This window comes from Triticum dicoccoides, chromosome 4A, assembly GCF_002162155.2.
Source record: "Triticum dicoccoides isolate Atlit2015 ecotype Zavitan chromosome 4A, WEW_v2.0, whole genome shotgun sequence".
Lineage (NCBI taxonomy): Eukaryota > Viridiplantae > Streptophyta > Magnoliopsida > Poales > Poaceae > Triticum > Triticum dicoccoides.
In genome coordinates, this window is record NC_041386.1 from 1,765,384 (window position 1) to 1,784,637 (window position 19,254).

General features: G+C 48.1%; 1 protein-coding gene across 1 annotated transcript; it reads right to left on the reverse strand.

Moving 5' to 3' along the window:
* Positions 1-1,298: 1,298 nt before the first annotated feature.
* Positions 1,299-2,831, reverse strand: LOC119284483 (malonyl-coenzyme:anthocyanin 5-O-glucoside-6'''-O-malonyltransferase-like). The gene has a single exon (XM_037563591.1). It carries the CDS (start codon positions 2,769-2,771, stop codon positions 1,446-1,448), a length of 1,326 nt encoding a protein of 441 aa, XP_037419488.1. The 5' UTR covers positions 2,772-2,831; the 3' UTR covers positions 1,299-1,445.
* Positions 2,832-19,254: the final 16,423 nt, after the last annotated feature.

A 19,254-nucleotide genomic window follows, 5' to 3' on the forward strand; every position in this document is an offset into this window, starting at 1 on the left:
CTGACCTGCCGCAGCTCAGCCCGGCCCCGGCCGGCCCGCTGTAGCTCCGATCCGCCCCGGCTCCGTCCGCCACCGCCCCGTAGCTCTGCCCCGCCCAGCTCCGTCCGCCACCGCCCCTCACCTCCGCCCCGCCCGGCTCCGTCTGCCACCGCCCCGCCTGCACGTCGCCGCCGCTCCATCGCTCTCACCGCTCTCCGATGGCACCGAAGAAGACACCGAAGGGCAAGTCGGGCTACTTCGGCGTGAGGCAGAAGCCCTTCGGTAACTTCGGAGTGAAGTTCTCTGACGCCGGGAGGCGTTGGTGGATCGGCACGTACCCCTCCGCCCATGAGGCCACGCGTGCCTCCGACGTGGCGGTGTAGCGTGTCGAGAGGCCTCGGGAGCACCTCAAATTCCTAGAGATCGAGAGTCAGGCGGAAGCGGAGATGCTTGTGCCGCAGGGCATCAAGATGAAGGAGATCCCTATGAAGAAGATGACGACGAAGAAGCCGTAGGTTGTCGTCGGTGCCGGCGAGACCAACGAGGAGGTGATGTCGAGGTTTGCTCGGGAGCATCCGAAGTACGTCCGAGCCGAACTGGAGTACTACTGGAAGTGTGAGGCGGAGCAGAAGAAGAAGGGAGCGAAGAAGGAGGACGAGGCCGGTCCCTCGACGGTGATCCCCATCGAGTCCTCTTCCGAGGAGGACTGGGCAGACTTCTCGGAGGAGGAGGAGGAGGAGGAGGGGTGCGGCGACCCGGAGAAGGAGGAGTTCTGGGCGCAGTTCCGCGGCTCCGACGATGAGTAGTAGTTTATCTAGTAGTTTAAATAAGTAGTAGTTGAAGTTCATGTATGAAACTATGTTGAATTTGATGTTTGAACTATGTTGAATGGACTAGTAGTTTGTCGTTTTAAAAAATTTACATCTTCATTTTGGATCATTTATTGGAGTTGCTCTTTTGAACCATCAATTTGGATCATCTGTTGAAGTTGAGCTTTTTCGAAGCTTCAAAACGCATTTTTTGATGGTTCAAATTTTACATCTCCTGTTTTAGACCGCTAAATTTTGGACCATCTATTGGAAATGCTCTTAGGGTGTCACCGCTCTGTTGCATTTTTTTCCTAGACAAGATACGCGACCCAATCGCAAACTTGATCAGGAGCCACTGTTCCTAAGGTGACCTGGACAGCTCCACGTGAGCCCCTTGTTTCTCATTTAATGGGTTTAATTAGTGAGTTGACTATGATGAATGAACCTCTGCCTTACGTTTGCACACATGACATACAAGTTTAGTTGCAGTTTGGATGAAAATCCAGTGAATTTGAATTTGAAAACAACATACTCCATATAATCCCGTTTTAAATTTGACACAGCGACAGTACAGTATTGTCACAAGAGCAAAAGCCAGCTCGTGGTCAACACACACACACACACACACATACGGACACACGGGCGATGCGATGCCGGTCAGACGCTCTTCTTGTCGTTGAGGAGCTCGGCGAAGCAGGAGGCGAAGGCTTCCATGATGTCCGGCGGCAGCACCACGCCGACCTCGACGCCGCCCTGCCCGTCAGGGCTCTCGGCCAGCGACACCGTCCCGGGGGTCTTCTCGATGGACACCATGTCCACCCTGCACGGCGCGCCCCAGCCGAAGTCCGTGCCCCCGTACACGCCGTGCCTCGGCGACCCGCCCACCGACATGGGCCGCTGCGGCAGCACCGACATCACCTGCCCCAGCCACCCCTCCGCGCCCTCCAGCACGCCCCGCTCCATCTCCCTGATCGCCGATCCGATGGCCGCCGCAGCCGCGGCCACGCCGCCCGTGCCGCCCGTGAGCTCATCTGTGGCGGCCTCCACGAAGCACGGGCGCAGGCAGTTGCCCAAGTACTCGGCCGGGAGCGGCGGCGACACTCTCGACCGGCACTCGGCGGAGAAGAGCATGTGGCTGCGCGCCGCGCCTTCCACGCCCGCGGACCGGCTCCGCAGCAGGCACACCCACGCCAGCGCCGACGCCGCCACGAACGACGACGCGTGCGTGGCGCCCTTGATGCCGTCGATCTGGTCGCGCGTCAGCGCGAAGGACGCGATCACCGGAGACGGAGGCGGAGGCCCCTGCGCTTGCGGAGGAGGTGGCGCGAGGCGGCTCATCCCGGCGAGCGTCTTGCCGAGCAGGTCGTCGGGGTCGGCGACGAGGGAGCGGTCGAGCACGGGCGGCGGCGGCACGGCCTGTGAAGGATCAGCACCGTTGAGGGGCCCCCCGAGGCGGCACGCGGCGGCCCAGGTCCGGACGAAGAGCGTGGCGGAGGCGTCGTCGCAGGCGGCGTGGTGGACGGAGACGCCGAGGCAGACCCCGCGGCCGGGGAACACGGTGGCCTGCAGGGCGACGAGCGCGAAAGCGCCGTCCTTTCCGGGCGGGGGCAGCGCGGGCACGAGCGGGCGCATCAGGCTCAGGTCCCGGGGCCCGGCGGCGACGAGGCGGTCGAAGTTGTCCTCCTGGGACTCGGCGAGGAGGAGGTGGAGCGCGTCGTGGGCGCTGGAGTAGGAGAGGCAGCGGGCGGCGGGGTTGAGGGTGCCGGCGAGCGGGAAGAAGCGGGCGAGCGCGTGCGGCAGGGAGGCGGCGAGCAGCGGGAGCGCGGCGGCCGGGTCAGCGTGGCGGTAGAAGAAGAGACGCTCGACAGGGCCGGTGAAGAGCCAGGCGGCGTCGAAGAAGGTGATGGGGAGGTCCGCGGACGGGCACGGCGGCGCCGGCGGCACGCGGAGGCGCTCCAGCACGCGCACTCCCGCTTCCGCCATGGATTCGCTGGCTCTCGGCTCGGTTGGGTTGGGTTAGGTGGATGCTCGATCTGATCTACCCTAAATTGTTCACCTACCACTACCACTACCACTATGCTCTGCTTTGCTCTCTTCCCTAAAAAGATGAAAAGAAATGAAATGAAATGAAATGCATATTTGACCATGGAAATCGAGATAAAATGGGTCGTACAAAAGATTTTCAAAACCTTATCTACACCTCATAGACTCCAGACCATTCTACTTAGTTAAACCTAAGAGTGGAAATATACACTCTAAATTACCCTATTTCCTCAACTTGCACCTAACATAGACAATCATACCCTAAAAACACTCATCAACATATATTAGACGATATGCTTTATACATCACTGTGAAGGTATTTAAGTATATAGAAATAGACCATAGAATGCATATATACACTATATTCTTCTTTGAAACAAATTAATATACCGATGCAAACAAATGCATACCTTATTATTACATCTTGATGGTCAAGTTAATCAAATAATTTTAAAGATGATTCACTTAATTTTGTTGTAAAACAGTGTAATTGTTGAAAACAATAAATTTATAATTGTATCTTATTGTGTTAGTGCTATGTAGTCAAGTATGTTTAGTGTAATAAAAAACTATAATAGTCAAAAATATTTTTTTTCATATTAGATATTTTAATATAGACTACATATGAAGCAAAATGAATGAATTTACACTTTAAAATAAGTCTATATTCATCCATATGTAGTCCATATTCAAGTATCTAAAAAGACTTATATTTAGAAATGGTGGAAGTACTAGTTAGTATACATACAAAATACTCATCAAAAAATACAAGCATCAGTGTGTTATTACCAGTGCCAGTGCGCCCTGCTTGTCTGAGTGCATCCGCACGTCCTCTGAGCCTGACATCAGTGGATCAACTCCCTGAAACAGAGCATTAAATTTTACTGGTTCAAAGCACATGACAAAGCTGGAAGAATATTCGATTGTTATAGCCAAAATAAGCTGAAACAGAGCAAGGTCGGGTGTACCTGTGGCTCTAGATTGTTATAGGAACATTTCTTCTCCAAATACTCAACATCAACCTCTTGAGCCTTTCTCTGAAAAGGAGCCTTCTCCTGCATTTAATGGAACATCATAAACAAGATGATAATGTTAGTTTTAACTATGCAGCAGGGCAGACACTTATTGTTTTCAAACAACAACTCACATCTTCTTTCATCTGCTTCCACTGCTTGGCTCCTGCTCGACTTGCAACCCAGGCAGGCTGCATAGGATTCTTCAAATTGAATTCCTTCCTAAAAGGCTCCTCCTTACAAAAAGATGTGATTTGTGCTTCCTGAAGTGAAAAAAATATAGTAGCATAAAAACAAAATCGGCTTGACAATAATAGGCTAGTGTTAACAACTCACATGGAAATGAAAAATGAGCCCCGACACCTTTTTGCCTTTTGGGGATTGGGATCACCCGACCTTCCTGCATCCTTTTTCATCCTGCAACTGGTCCCTTGACTATCTCAGAACGAGGAAACAAGGGATCAAACAGAGAGCTCAAAACTAAGGGTGTATTTTCATTTTCAGTCCAGGTCCAGTAATAAAAAACAATAAAACATATAGCTCTAGACAGCTTCAGAAATGATGTGAGAAGCAACAATATTAGGTAAAACATAATTTCAATTTTCAATGAGAAAAGAATAGTTTTAGTTTAAACTATAAACAAAGGCAAAAGCAGCACCACAAAAATATCTTAAAACCAACTTCTACTACACACTAACCATCATCCATCCATTGAGTTCCATCAAGAACAACCGATACTACTATATTTATAGGTAAGCAAATCCTCCACATGGATTGGTAGCAGCCATTTGCCACTATGCTAATGGGAAAACCTAAGAGGTGAACTTGGTGATGGCCTTGGTGCCCTTGGAGACGGCATGCTCGGTGTGCTCGCTAGGGAGGACGAAGGCGAGAAGCCCTAAGCTAATGGAGGGAAAGGGAATGAGGGCGGAGGGGGTGACAGGAAGTACCTCTAGGGAGAAGAGGACGCCAAAGTCATGGAGGTGACGGAGACAGTCAGGGGAGGCGGTGGTGGTGAGGATGGCGCGACAAGGGTGTGGCGATGACAGAGACGGCGTGGGAGAGCACCGACGATAGGGATGGCCTAGGAAGGATTTAAACCAAACGATGTAAAAAGATAATCACAATATGTTGTTTTCACACCTCATTGTGCACACTGGGCTTAGCTAAACAGAATGTCCTGTGAGAAGCATGAGAGTGGTATTACCTATGGGTCCTCATCTGGGTGCATCTGGACGCCCTCTGGGAGTGGATTAACTTCCTGAAACGGAGAAACAACATAAATTTAACTCTGCAACAGGAGCCATAAAATCTAACTACATGATTGTATTTTTAGTATCTAGTGTAGCGAATTCGAATATTAGTTAGTATATAAAGCACTCAAGTGATTCACTATTTTCATGCTGATCAAGAAAACACAATTCCAGTTAGTCTAATCCAGCAAGATACAACGACGGTGTCACGAAGTCACACCTTAATAGAAGACTATAAAATCTAGATTGGCAGATGAAATGAATTATAGTAAAAAAAATTGCTAAGCTAAACACAAGAGATCCATGTTGTCACCTAGTGAAAAACAGGGCATTAAACCTGGTTCTAGAGGGCCTTTAGTCCTGGTTCTGAAACCGGGACAAAACAAATGGGACTAATACCCAAAATCTTTAGTCCCGGTTGGCTTACGAACCGGGACCAAAGGAGCTCCATGTGGCCACTGTGGGGTGCCCAGGCAAGAGGACCTTTAGTCCCGGTTTATAACTCCAACCGGGACCAAAAGGCAGCCACTCGTCGGCAGCTCGTAGGTGCTGGTTTTTAAGGGGGGGGTTAGGGTTTTTGGAGGGTTTAGGGGTTTCATATTGTGTTAGCTAGCTAGTAAAGAGAAGTGACCTCTCTTTCTCCATGCTTGGTCGACGCTAGCTACTACATATAGAGAGAACTCGACGCTAGCTAGTAAGCAAATGAAGGAAACCACTAATTACACAAGATCGCCATGAACATACATATATATATATAGAGAGAGAGAGAAAGAAAGAAAGAGGGAGAGAGAGAGAGAGAGAGAGAAGTGACCTCTCTTTCTCCGTGCTTGGTTGAACAATAAGTTTTTGTATATCTATCCAAGGCTACTACATATATACAATATAACATGCCTGACGTCATCAAGCGCCAAACTCCCATTGAATTTCCGTATGGTATTCTCCGTCTTTATGTATGATGTGGTCAAGAAAGAATCCCGCCAATTTCTTTTGAATTGCTCGTATGCGATCATGTGGTAGGGGTTCATCCTGCATCTGCCACATCTAATTTAAAGAAGGGGGTCAATGCATATATATGAATGAAACTCAACACAACTGATGGTAATAAAATAAAATTGTGAATATTGTTTACGTACTTCAAATTGTTTGTCAGAGTAGCCCCGCTTAGAGGTCGAGTGGCGCACGAACTCACAAATGTACTAACCACATAAATTATTCCCGCCTTCCTGCCACAAGAACTTTACGAGAATAGATTTCAATCAAACTGATAATCAAGCATGATAAATGGTATTGATGAAACTAGAATCAACTAGAGATGCGCGGAACTAGCTAGTACTACTTACTTTGGGGTGTGTAAATCGCAGCTCCTTCTGCAGACCCGGAACCATTTCGGTGAACTATTTCCAAACCCTAATAGGCAAAGAAAATGATTACTTGATATCAGGAAATGAATGAAAGTTGCCAATATGGTACGATAATGATTGAAGTTACTTCTGGAGAATTGCAGTCATGTCCGCATAATCCTAGGGTTCTTTACGTCTCGAGTCTAAGACAATTACTACTCCCCCGTCAAGCCTAATGGATAGCAGAATAAAGTGGAACATGCGCACGCATAACTCATCAATTACATTACTTAACCTCGAGTAAGCGAAACCGAATATGCTCAAGACAGTAACACTCACTTGAAGTTGTAAGGAAAGAGTATTTTTCCCATTGTTTTGATGTCGAAGGAACGATTTTAGCAAGTTTTGCTCAGTATCTTTAACTCCGTTTTGTACCGTCCATTCATTTACGGTATTTGGGCTAATGAACCCAATGTCATAGATTTGTCCTCTTTTGCATTCGGCGATCTTCAATCTGCATAATATAGTGAGGATAATTATATATACATGCAATGAACAAGCTGAGCTAGAGACTTAATTACAGAAGTAATACTTGTTGGAAATATGCCCTAGAGGCAATAATAAAATGGTTATTATTATATTTCCTTGTTCATGATAATTGTCTATTGTTCATGTTATAATTGTGTTATCCGGAAATCGTAATACATGTGTGAATACATAGACCACAACATGTCCCTAGTGAGCCTCTAGTTGACTAGCTCGTTGATCAAAAGATAGTCATGGTTTCCTGACTATGGACATTGGATGTCATTGATAAGAGGATCACATCATTAGGAGAATGATGTGATGGATAAGACCCAATCCTAAGCATAGCTTAAAGATCATGTAGTTCGTTTGCTAGAGCTTTTCCAAATGTCAAGTATCATTTCCTTAGACCATGAGATTGTGCAACTCCCAGATACCGCAGGAGTGCTTTGGGTGTAACAAACGTCACAACGTAACTGGGTAACTATAAAGGTGCACTATGGGTATCTCCGAAAGTGTCTGTTGGGTTGGCACGAATCGAGACTGGGATTTGTCACTCCGTATGACGGAGAGGTATCTCTGGGCCCACTCGGTAATGCATCATCATAATGAGCTCAATGTGACCAAGTGGTTGATCACGGGATCATGCATTACGGTACGAGTAAAGTGACTTGCCGGTAACGAGATTGAACGAGGTATTGGGATACTGACGATCGAGTCTCGGGCAAGTAACGTACCGATTGAAAAAGGGAATTGTATACGGGATTGATTGAATCCTCGACATCGTGGTTCATCCGATGAGATCATCGAGGAGCATGTGGGAGCCAACATGGGTATCCAGATCCCGCTATTGGTTAATGACCGGAGAGTCGTCTCGGTCATGTCTGCGTGTCTCCCGAACCCGTAGGGTCTACACACTTAAGGTTCGGTGACGCTAGGGTTGTTAAGATATTAGTATACGGTAACCCGAAAGTTGTTCGGAGTCCCAGATGAGATCTCGGACATCACGAGGAGTTCCGGAATGGTCCGAAGGTGAAGATTTATATATAGGAAGTCAAGTTTTGGCCATCGGGAAAGTTTCGGGGGTAATCGGTATTGTACCGAGACCACCGAAAGGGTCCCGGGGGTCCACTGGGTGGGGCCACCTATCCCGGAGGGCCCCATGGGCTAAAGTGGGAGGGGAACCAGCCCCTAGTGGGCTGGTGCACCCCCATGGGCCTTCCCCTGTGCCTAGGGTTGGAAACCCTAGGGGTGGGGGGCGCCCCACTTGGCTTGGGGGGCACTCCACCCCCTTGGCCGCCGCCCCCTTGGAGATTGCATCTCCTAGGGACGACGCCCCCCTAGGGGTCCTATATATAGTGGGCGGGAGGGAGGGCAGCCACACCCTAGCCCCTGGCGCCTCCCTCTCCCTCCCGTGACACCTCTCCCTCTCCCTGAGCTTGGCGAAGCCCTGCCGAGATCACCGTTGCTTCCACCACCACGCCGTCGTGCTGCTGGATCTCCATCAACCTCTCCTTCCCCCTTGCTAGCTCAAGTTGGAGGAGACGTCTTCCCAACCATACGTGTGTTGAACGCAGAGGTGTCGTCCGTTCGGCGCTAGGTCATCGGTGATTTGGATCACGACGAGTAGGACTCCATCAACGCCGTTCTCTTGAACGCTTCCGCGCGCGATCTACAAGGGTATGTAGATGCACTCTCCTTTCCCTCGTTGCTAGATGACTCCATAGATTGATCTTGGTGATGCGTAGAAAATTTTTAAATTCTGCTACGTTCTCCAACAGTGGCATCATGAGCTAGGTCTATGCGTAGTTTCTATGCACGAGTAGAACACAAAACAGTTATGGGCGTCGATATTGTCAATTTGCTTGCCGTTACTAGTCTTATCTTGATTCGGCGGCATCGTGGGATGAAGCGGCCCGGACCGACCTTACACATACGCTATCGTGAGACTGGTTCCACCGACTAACATGCACTTGTTGCATAAGGTGGCTAGCGGGTGTCTGTCTCTCCCACTTTAGTCGGATCAGATTCGATGAAAAGGGTCCTTATGAAGGGTAAATAGAAATTGGCATATCACATTGTGGTTTTGGTGTAGGTAAGAAACGTTCTTGCTAGAAACCTATAGCAGCCACGTAAAAACTTGCAACAACAATTAGAGGACGTCTAACTTGTTTTTGCAGCATGTGCCGTGTGATGTGATATGGCCAAAAGGATGTGATGAATGATATATGTAATGTATGAGATTGATCATGTTCTTGTAATAGGAATCACGACTTGCATGTCGATGAGTATGACAACCGACAGGATCCATAGGAGTTGTCTTTATTTATTTATAACCTGCGTGTCAACATAAACATCATGTAATTACTTTACTTTATTACTAAAGCGTTAGCCATAGTAGTAGAAGTAATAGATGACGAGACAACTTCAAGAAGACACGATGATGGAGATCATGATGATGGAGATCATGGTGTCATGCCGGTGACAACGATGATCATGGAGCCCCGAAGATGGAGATCAAAAGGAGCAAATGATATTGGCCATATCATGTCACTATTTGATTGCATGTGATGTTTATCATGTTTTACATCTTATTTGCTTAGAACGACGGTAGCTTAAATAAGACGATCCCTCGTAATAATTTCAAGAAAGTGTTCCCCCTAACTGTGCACCATTGTGAAGGTTCGTTGTTTCGAAGCACCACGTGATGATCGGGTGTGATAGATTCTAACATTCGAATACAACGGGTGTAAGCCAGATTTACACACGCAATACACTTAGGTTGACTTGACGAGCCTAGCATGTACACACATGGCCTCGGAACACAGAAGACCTAAAGGTCGAGCATGAGTCGTATAGAAGATACGATCAACATGAAGATGTTCACCGATGTTGACTAGTCCATCTCACGTGATGATCGGACACGGCCTAGTTGACTCGGATCATGTTTCACTTAGCTGACTAGAGGGATGTCTATCTGAGTGGGAGTTCATTGAATAATTTGATTAGATGAACTTAATTATCATGAACTTAGTCTAAAATCTTTACACTATGTCTTGTAGATCAAATGGCCCACGCTAATGTTGCCCTCAACTTCAACGCGTTCCTAGAGAAAACCAAGCTGAAAGATGATGGCAGCAACTATACGGACTAGGCCCGGAACCTGAGGATCATCCTCATAGCTGCCAAGAAAGATTATGTCCTAGAAGCACCGCTAGGTGACGCACCCATCCCAGAGAACCAAAACGTTATGAATGCTTGCCAGTCACGTGCTGATGATTACTCCCTCGTTCAGTGCGGCATGCTTTACAGCTTAGAACCGGGGCTCCAAAAGCGTTTGAAGAGACACGGAGCATATGAGATGTTCGAAGAGCTGAAAATGGTTTACCAAGCTCATGCCCAGGTCGAGAGATATGAAGTCTCTGACAAGTTCTTCAGTTGTAAGATGGAGGAAAATAGTTTTGTCAGTGAGCACATACTCCAAATGTCTGGGTTGCATAACCGCTTGATTCGGCTGGGAGTTAATCTCTTGGATGACGCGGTCATTGACAGAATCCTTCAGTCGCTTCCTCCAAGCTACAAGAGCTTTGTGATGAACTTCAATATGCAGGGGATGGAAAAGACCATTCCTGAGGTATATTCTATGCTGAAATCAGCGGAGGCAGAAATCAAAAAGGAACATCAAGTGTTGATGGTGAATAAAACCACTAAGTTCAAGAAAGGCAAGGGTAAAAAGAACTTTCAAGAAGGACAGCAAGCGAGTTGCCGTGCCCGGTAAGCAAGCTGCCGGGAAGAAGTCAAAGAATGGACCCAAGCCTGAGACTGAGTGCTTTTATTGCAAGGGAAGTGGTCACTAGAAGCGGAACTGCCCCAAATACTTAGCGGACAAGAAGGCCGGCAACACTAAAGGTATATGTGATATACATGTAATTGATGTGTACCTTACCAGTACTCGTAGTAGCTCTTGGGTATTTGATACCAGTGCAGTTGCTCACATTTGTAACTCAAAGCAGGAGCTGCGGAATAAGCGGAGACTGGCAAAGGACGAGGTGACGGTGCGCGTCGGGAATGGTTCCAAGGTCGATGTGATCGCCGTCGGCACGCTGCGTCTACATTTACCTACGGGATTAGTTTTAAACCTCAATAATTGTTATTTAGTGCCAGCTTTGAGCATGAACATTGTATCAGGATCTCGTTTAATTCGAGATGGCTACTCATTTAAATCCGAGAATAATGGTTGTTCTATTTATATGAGAGATATGTTTTATGGTCATGCTCCGCTGGTTAATTGTTTATTCTTAATGAATCTCGAGCGTAATGTTACACATATTCATAGTGTGAATACCAAAAGATGTAAGGTTGATAATGATAGTCCCACATACTTGTGGCACTGCCGCCTTGGTCACATAGGTGTCAAACGCATGAAGAAGCTCCATGCAGATGGACTTTTGGAGTCTCTTGATTACGAATCATTTGACACGTGCGAACCATGCCTCATGGGTAAAATGACCAAGATTCTCAGGAACAATGGAGCAAGCAACCAACTTATTGGAAATCATACATACTGATGTGTGCGGTCCAATGAGTGTTGAGGCTCGCGGTGGCTATCGTTATGTTCTCACCCTCACTGATGACTTGAGTAGATATGGGTATGTCTACTTAATGAAACACAAGTCCGAGACCTTTGAAAAGTTCAAGGAATTTTAGAGTGAGGTTCAGAATCAACGTGACAGAAAAATCAAGTTCTTGCGATCAGATCGTGGGGGAGAATACTTGAGTCACGAATTTGGCACACACTTAAGGAAATGTGGAATAGTTTCACAACTCACGCCTCCTGGAACACCTCAGCGTAATGGTGTGTCTGAATGTCGTAATCGCACTCTATTGGATATGGTGCGATCTATGATGTCTCTTGCCGATTTACCGCTGTCATTTTGGGGCTATGATTTAGAGACTGGCGCATTCACTTTAAATAGGGCTCCATCGAAATCCGTTGAGATGACACCATATGAATTATGGTTTGGGAAGAAACCTAAGTTGTCGTTTCTAAAAGTTTGGGGATGCGATGCTTATGTCAAGAAACTTCTACCTGAAAAGCTCGAACCCAAGTCGGAAAAATGCGTCTTCATAGGATACCCTAAAGAAACTATATTGGGTATACCTTCTACCTCAGATCCGAAGGCAAGATCTTTGTTGCCAAGAATGGATCCTTTCTAGAGAAAGAGTTTCTCTCAAAAGAAATAAGTGGGAGGAAAGTAGAACTCGATGAAGTATTACCTCTTGAACCGGTAAGTGGTGCAGCTCAAGAAAATGTTCCCGAGGTGTCTGCACCGACTAGAGAGGAAGTTAATGATGATGATCATGAAACTTCAGATCAAGTTGCTACTGAACTTCATAGGTCCACAAGGACACGTTCCGCACCAGAGTGGTACAGCAACCCTGTCTTGGAAATCATGTTGTTAGACAACGGTGAACCTTCGAACTAGAAGCGATGGCGGGCCCAGATTCCGACAAATGGCTGGAAGCCATGAAATCTGAGATAGGATACATGTATGAAAACGAAGTATGGACTTTGACTGACTTACCCGATGATCGGCGAGCCATAGAAAATAAATGGATCTTTAAGAAGAAGACAGACACGGATGGTAATGTGACCATCTATAAAGCTCGGCTTGTCGCTAAGGGTTATCGACAAGTTCAAGGGGTTGACTACGATGAGACTTTCTCACCCGTAGCGAAGCTGAAGTCCGTCCGAATCATGTTAGCAATTGCCGCATTCTATGATTATGAGATATGGAAAATGGACGTCAAAACGTCATTCCTTAATGGTTTCCTTAAGGAAGAATTGTATATGATGCAGCCGGAAGGTTTTGTCGTCCTAAGAATGCTGACAAGGTGTGCAAGCTCCAACGCTCGATCTATGGGCTGGTGCAAGCATCTCGGAGTTGGAACATTCGTTTTGATGAGTTGATCAAAGCGTTTGGGTTTACACAGACTTATGGAGAAGCCTGCATTTACAACAAAGTGAGTGGGAGCTCTGTAGCATTTCTCATATTGTATGTGGATGACATACTGTTGATGGGAAATGATATAGAATTCTTGGAAAGCATAAAGACCTACTTGAACAAGTGTTTTTCAATGAAGGATCTTGGAGAAGCTGCTTACATATTAGGCATCAAGATCTATAGAGATAGATCGAGACGCCTCATTGGTCTTTCACAGAGTATGTACCTTGACAAGATATTGAAGAAGTTCAATATGGATCAGTCAAAGAAGGGGTTCTTGCCTGTATTGCAAGGTACGAGATTGAGCGCGGCTCAATGCCCGACCACGGCAGAAGATAGAGAAAAGATGAGTGTCGTCGCCTATGCCTCGGCCATAGGGTCTATCATGTATGTTGTGCTGTGTACCAGACCTGATGTAAACCTTGCCGTAAGTTTGGTAGGAAGGTACCAAAGTAATCCCGGCATGGAACACTGGACAGCGGTCAAGAATATCCTGAAGTACCTAAAGAGGACTAAGGATATGTTTCTCGTTTATGGAGGTGACGAAGAGCTCGTCGTAAAGGGTTACGTCGATGCTAACTTCGACACAGATCTGGATGACTCTAAGTCACAAACCAGATACGTGTATATTTTGAATGGTGGTGCAGTAAGCTGGTGCAATTGCAAGCAAAGCGTTGTGGCGGGATCTACATGTGAAGCGGAGTATATGGCAGCCTCGGAGGCAGCACAAGAAGCAATCTGGGTGAAGGAGTTCATTACCGACCTAGGAGTCATACCCAATGCGTCGGGCCCGATGACTCTCTTCTGTGACAACATTGGAGCTATTGCCCTTGCCAAGGAGCCCAGGTTTCACAGGAAGACCAGGCATATCAAGTGTCGCTTCAACTCCATTCGTGAAAGTGTTCAAAATGGAGACATAGATATTTGTAAAGTACATACGGACCTGAATGTAGCAGATCCGTTGACTAAACCTCTCCCTAGAGCAAAACATGATCAACACCAGAACTCTATGGGTGTTCGATTCATTACAATGTAACTAGATTATTGACTCTAGTACAAGTGGGAGACTATTGGAAATATGCCCTAGAGGCAATAATAAAATGGTTATTATTATATTTCCTTGTTCATGATAATTGTCTATTGTTCATGCTATAATTGTGTTATCCGGAAATCGTAATACATGTGTGAATACATAGACCACAACACGTCCCTAGTGAGCCTCTAGTTGACTAGCTCGTTGATCAAAAGATAGTCATGGTTTCCTGACTATGGACATTGGATGTCATTGATAACGGGATCACATCATTAGGAGAATGATGTGATGGACAAGACCCAATCCTAAGCATAGCTTAAAGATCGTGTAGTTCGTTTGCTAGAGCTTTTCCAAATGTCAAGTATCATTTCCTTAGACCATGAGATTGTGCAACTCCCGGATACCGTCGGAGTGCTTTGGGTGTACCAAACGTCACAACGTAACTGGGTGACTATAAAGGTGCACTATGGGTATCTCCGAAAGTGTCTGTTGGGTTGGCACGAATCGAGACTGGGATTTGTCACTCCATATGACAGAGAGGTATCTCTAGGCCCACTCGGTAATGCATCATCATAATGAGCTCAATGTGACCAAGTGGTTGATCACGGGATCATGCAATACGGTACGAGTAAAGTGATTTGCCGGTAACGAGATTGAACTAGGTATTGGGATACCGACGATCGAGTCTCGGGCAAGTAATGTACCGATTGACAAAGGGAATTGTATACGAGATTGATTGAATCCTCGACATCGTGGTTCATCCGATGAGATCATCGAGGAGCATGTGGGAGACAACATGGGTATCCAGATCCTGCTGTTGGTTATTGACCGGAGAGTCGTCTCGGTCATGTCTACGTGTCTCCCGAACCCGTAGGGTCTACACACTTAAGGTTCGGTGACACTAGGGTTGTTGAGATATTAGTATACGGTAACCCGAAAGTTGTTCGGAGTCCCGGATGAGATCCTGGACGTCACGAGGAGTTCCGGAATGGTCCGGAGGTGAAGATTTATATATAGGAAGTCAAGTTTCGGCCATCGGGAAAGTTTTGGGGGTAATCGGTATTGTACCGGGACCACCGGAAGGGTCCTGGGGGTCCACCGGGTGGGGCCACCTATCCTGGAGGGCCCCATGGGCTGAAGTGGGAGGGGAACCAGCCCCTAGTGGGCTGGTGCACCCCCCCCATGGGCCTTCCCCTGCGCCTAGGGTTGGAAACCCTAGGGGTGGGGGGCGCCCCACTTGGCTTGGGGGGCACTCCACCACCGTTGGCCGCCGCCCCCCTTGGAGATTGCATCTCCTAGGGCCGCCGCCCCCTAGGGGTCCTATATATAGTGGGGGGAGGGCAGCCACACCCTAGCCCCTGGCGCCTCCCTCTCCCTCCCGTGACACCTCTCCCTCTCCCTGAGCTTGGCGAAGCCCTGCCGAGATCACCGTTGCTTCCACCACCACGCCGTCGTGCTGCTGGATCTCCATCAACCTCTCCTTCCCCCTTGCTGGATCAAGTTGGAGGAGACGTCTTCCCAACCGTACATGTGTTGAACGCGGAGGTGCCGTCCGTTCGGCGCTAGGTCATCGGTGATTTGGATCACGACGAGTACGACTCCATCAACCCCGTTCTCTTGAACGCTTCCGCGCGCGATCTACAAGGGTATGTAGATGCACTCTCCTTTCCCTCGCTGCTAGATGAATCCATAGATTGATCTTGGTTATGCGTAGAAATTTTTTAAATTCTGCTACGTTCTCCAACAATACTTACAGACAGTAGCAAGTCATGAGTTGTTTGTCGAGGTCCTCTTGATTGAATAACTGAAATAATTCCACAAATTCAATGGGCATTTGGTCGACTCCAATGAGGTCGTGCTCATCTTTAATTCTCACCATCAAACTATTGGTCCCATTCTTCCTAAAGCTTTCCAAGTACCAGTCATGCAATCTTCGCATCATCATTATTAGAGGATGATGATCAGGTTTGACGAGAGGTTTCCCGTGCTCATATCTAAAGATCTCTACTACCTCAGCCGTTTCAAACTGTACATCATCGCCCATGTAATCACCAAGAGTGGTACCGGCCAGTAGCCCCGGATGATTAGCGATATCGCTAGACACCTTGAGCGGGGGCACGATTGCTTCTCCTATAAGCTGAGCCAGGGAATTGTTTTCCCACTTCTTCATTTTGCTTCTCTTACAGCACTGGTAGTACTTCCCGACCGCCGCGCTTCAGCATATGTCTTTTCAATACAACAGTCATAGTTGGATTGCTGTGGAGGCGGTGGTGGTCGCCTAAGGGCATCCAGAGTGCGCTTCGCTTTCACCGGATCTATGGTTTCCTTCGGAGCTGGACGTTTCCGTTCAAAATGGGCATGCACTTCGGCTTTCACGATGTCTGTGTTTTCCTCGTCAGTCCTCTCATATGGTAACTTTGGAAGAGGTTTGAGGCTTGGACCAAATTTGAATTTCTTCCCGCCTCTTGTACTACTAGCCACCGGAGCGGTGGCGTCTCTCTTCCGTCGTTGATGAGGCGGCGGAGTCCGCTGACGCGCCGTAGGAGGCGGAGGAGGAGGCGGAGTGCACTGACATGCCGGAGGAGGTGGAGGAGTCCGCTGACGTGCCGGAGACAGCTGAGGCAAAAGAGGGCTCTGCTGAGGGGCCTCATCTGGCTGAGTCTGCTGAGGAGCCTCAAGCAGCTGTGTCTGCTGTGGCGTCCAGTTTGGAAGCTTGATGTACTCCTTTCTCCATATACATGTACTCGTTAAAGCATTTTCCAGAAGAATATCCCCTTCACCTGTAGGGCAGTCAAACTCCATGTCACACCCTAGCTAGTCATGCATCAGAGTGTGTGCATCATGTTTAAAATTCCATTTAATTTGAAATGGGGATTTGTGAAACCCTCAGAATCATTTTGAAAATGACCCAAATAAAAATTTCTCCAAAAGGGTCCAAGAAAATGCTCATGTTGCTCTCTGAAAATATTGGAAAGAGATAATAATCAAACCAATATTTTTAAGAGCTCATAGGTATTTATTTTGGGCAATTGGAATTAATGCATAAATATTTGCTTTGGAAATATATTAATTATATATATTAATATATGTCCAAATATTATGCCATTTATAAAGGAGCTCTGAAATAATATATCTAGCCCCTGCAAAAATTGGCATAAGTTAAATAAATGATTTAATATATTATTTAAATCAAAACAAATGTCAGAAATTAGAAAACAGAAAAAAAAAATAAAAGGGAGAAGCTTACCTGGGCTCCTCCCTGTGCAGCCCAGCCAGCTGGCCGGCCCAGCCAGCAGCCGGCCCAGCCCACCTCCCTCCTCTGTCGTCTTCGTCCTCGACAGAGGGAGGGGAGTGTGGCCGGCGCGCGCGCGCGCCACCACGCCACGCCACCTCTCTCCCTGCCTGCCTGCCCTCCCCTCCTCGCCTCGATGCCCCTGGACGACGCCACGCCTCCCCCCCTGCTCTCTCTCACTCGCCCCGGCTCTCCCCTCCTCTCCCTCGCTCTCTCTCTCACACGGCCGAACACCACCGTCGCCGCCGTTCGCCATAGCAGCCGTCTCCGGCCACCCCTCGCTCCCCCGACTAGCTCAGAAGCTCCGCCACAACCCCCTCTTCCTTCCCACCGCTCCACGGGCCTCCGGAAGCCCTGCATCGCCGCCACGTCGTCGTTCCCCTCTTCGGGCTCCGGCCATCATCGCCATCGAATTCGCCGTCTCCAGCGCGTCTCCGAGCCCGCTTCGACGCCCACTGCAACCGCGGTGAGCCCCCGAGTCGTTTCCCCCTTCTCCCCTGGTCTCTTTCGACCTCTAGGCCTTAGCCCCACCTTGGCCGAGAGCTCCACGCCGCCGGCGATGTCGCCGTCGTGGCCACAGTCACCGTAGCGCCCAACCGAGCACACTATCATGCTCCACCCCTCACTAGGAGCACACAGCACGCACCAACGCCTCCCCAAACACCCTGCAATGCCGACCCCGACCGGACCCGAACTCCGGCCGCCGCTCACGAGCTCGCCGTCGACGGTACCGGCCACCCCAGGCTCGGCCACCACCACCGTTCGACGCGCGGGAGCAAGGGCTCTCCAACGAGCCCAAGCACGGCCTCGCCCGTGCCCTGTAGCGCGATCCCGCGTCGCGCCGCCGTCTCGGGCCTCGCCGGCGTCGTGTCGCCGGTGGGTTTGACCCACCTTGACCACGACAGGACCCCCCTGAGTCCCTGACAGGTGGGCCCAGCCCTGTAGCTAATTAGGATTAGCGCTAACCACTGTTAGTTAACCCCCTGACACTGACCAGTGGGCCCCAGCGCCACTAACCCCTAATTAGGATTAAACTAACCCTGTTTAACCCCCCTGTCACTGACGTGTGGGCCCCACACGTCAGGTTTGACTCCAGCCAGTCGCAGTTGACCACTGATGTCATGCTGACGTCATGCTGGCGCAATATTTATATTTCTGCATTTAAATTAAATCAGGAAATTCCAGAATATTATTTAAACTTCAAAAATTCATAACTTTTATTCTGTAACTCCAAATTGGACAAATTATATATGTAAAATGATCAGAAAATCCAATCTATCCATCTGTACTATTTTCATGCATGATCAAACAAGTTAAATTGATGTTTAAAGCAGAACAAGGAAAAGCACTTTAAAAGGCCATGCTTGAGTTTGAAATTTGAATCTTTGATTCAAATTGGTTCAAACCCTTCTGGTTTTAGTTGCATTAGCCCAACACACTCATATTGCCATGTTTCATGCATGCATCATATTGTTGCACATTGTTTGGTGATGGTTGTGTATCGGTGTCCTTTGCGACAGGTTCTGCCTCCGAGGAGTACCGTGATTACCCTAACGAAGAACTGTATCAGTGCATCGAACCATCAGGCAAGCAACCAACCATTTGATCATATCGATACAATCCCATGTTCTCGCTCCTGCTCTCTTTTACTGCATTAAGACAACGCGTTTCAAACTGCTGTGTGCTACGGTAGTTGAACCCATTTCCTCTGCATGACCTGTCATTGCCACAGTAACTAGATGAAACCCACTAGCATGTGTAGGAGTTGATTGAGCCATATGTATGTGTTGTTCCTACCTTGCTATGCCTGCTATGCTTAGAGTCGTGTCAGGTCTGGTTCATCCGGGTGATGGGCTAGAGTGAAATGATTATGTCGGTAATGAGAGTGGTGTGGTGAACACGATTTGGTAAAGGTATCGATGAGAGGCCATGTAGGAGTACATGGTGGGTTGTTTCATTGAA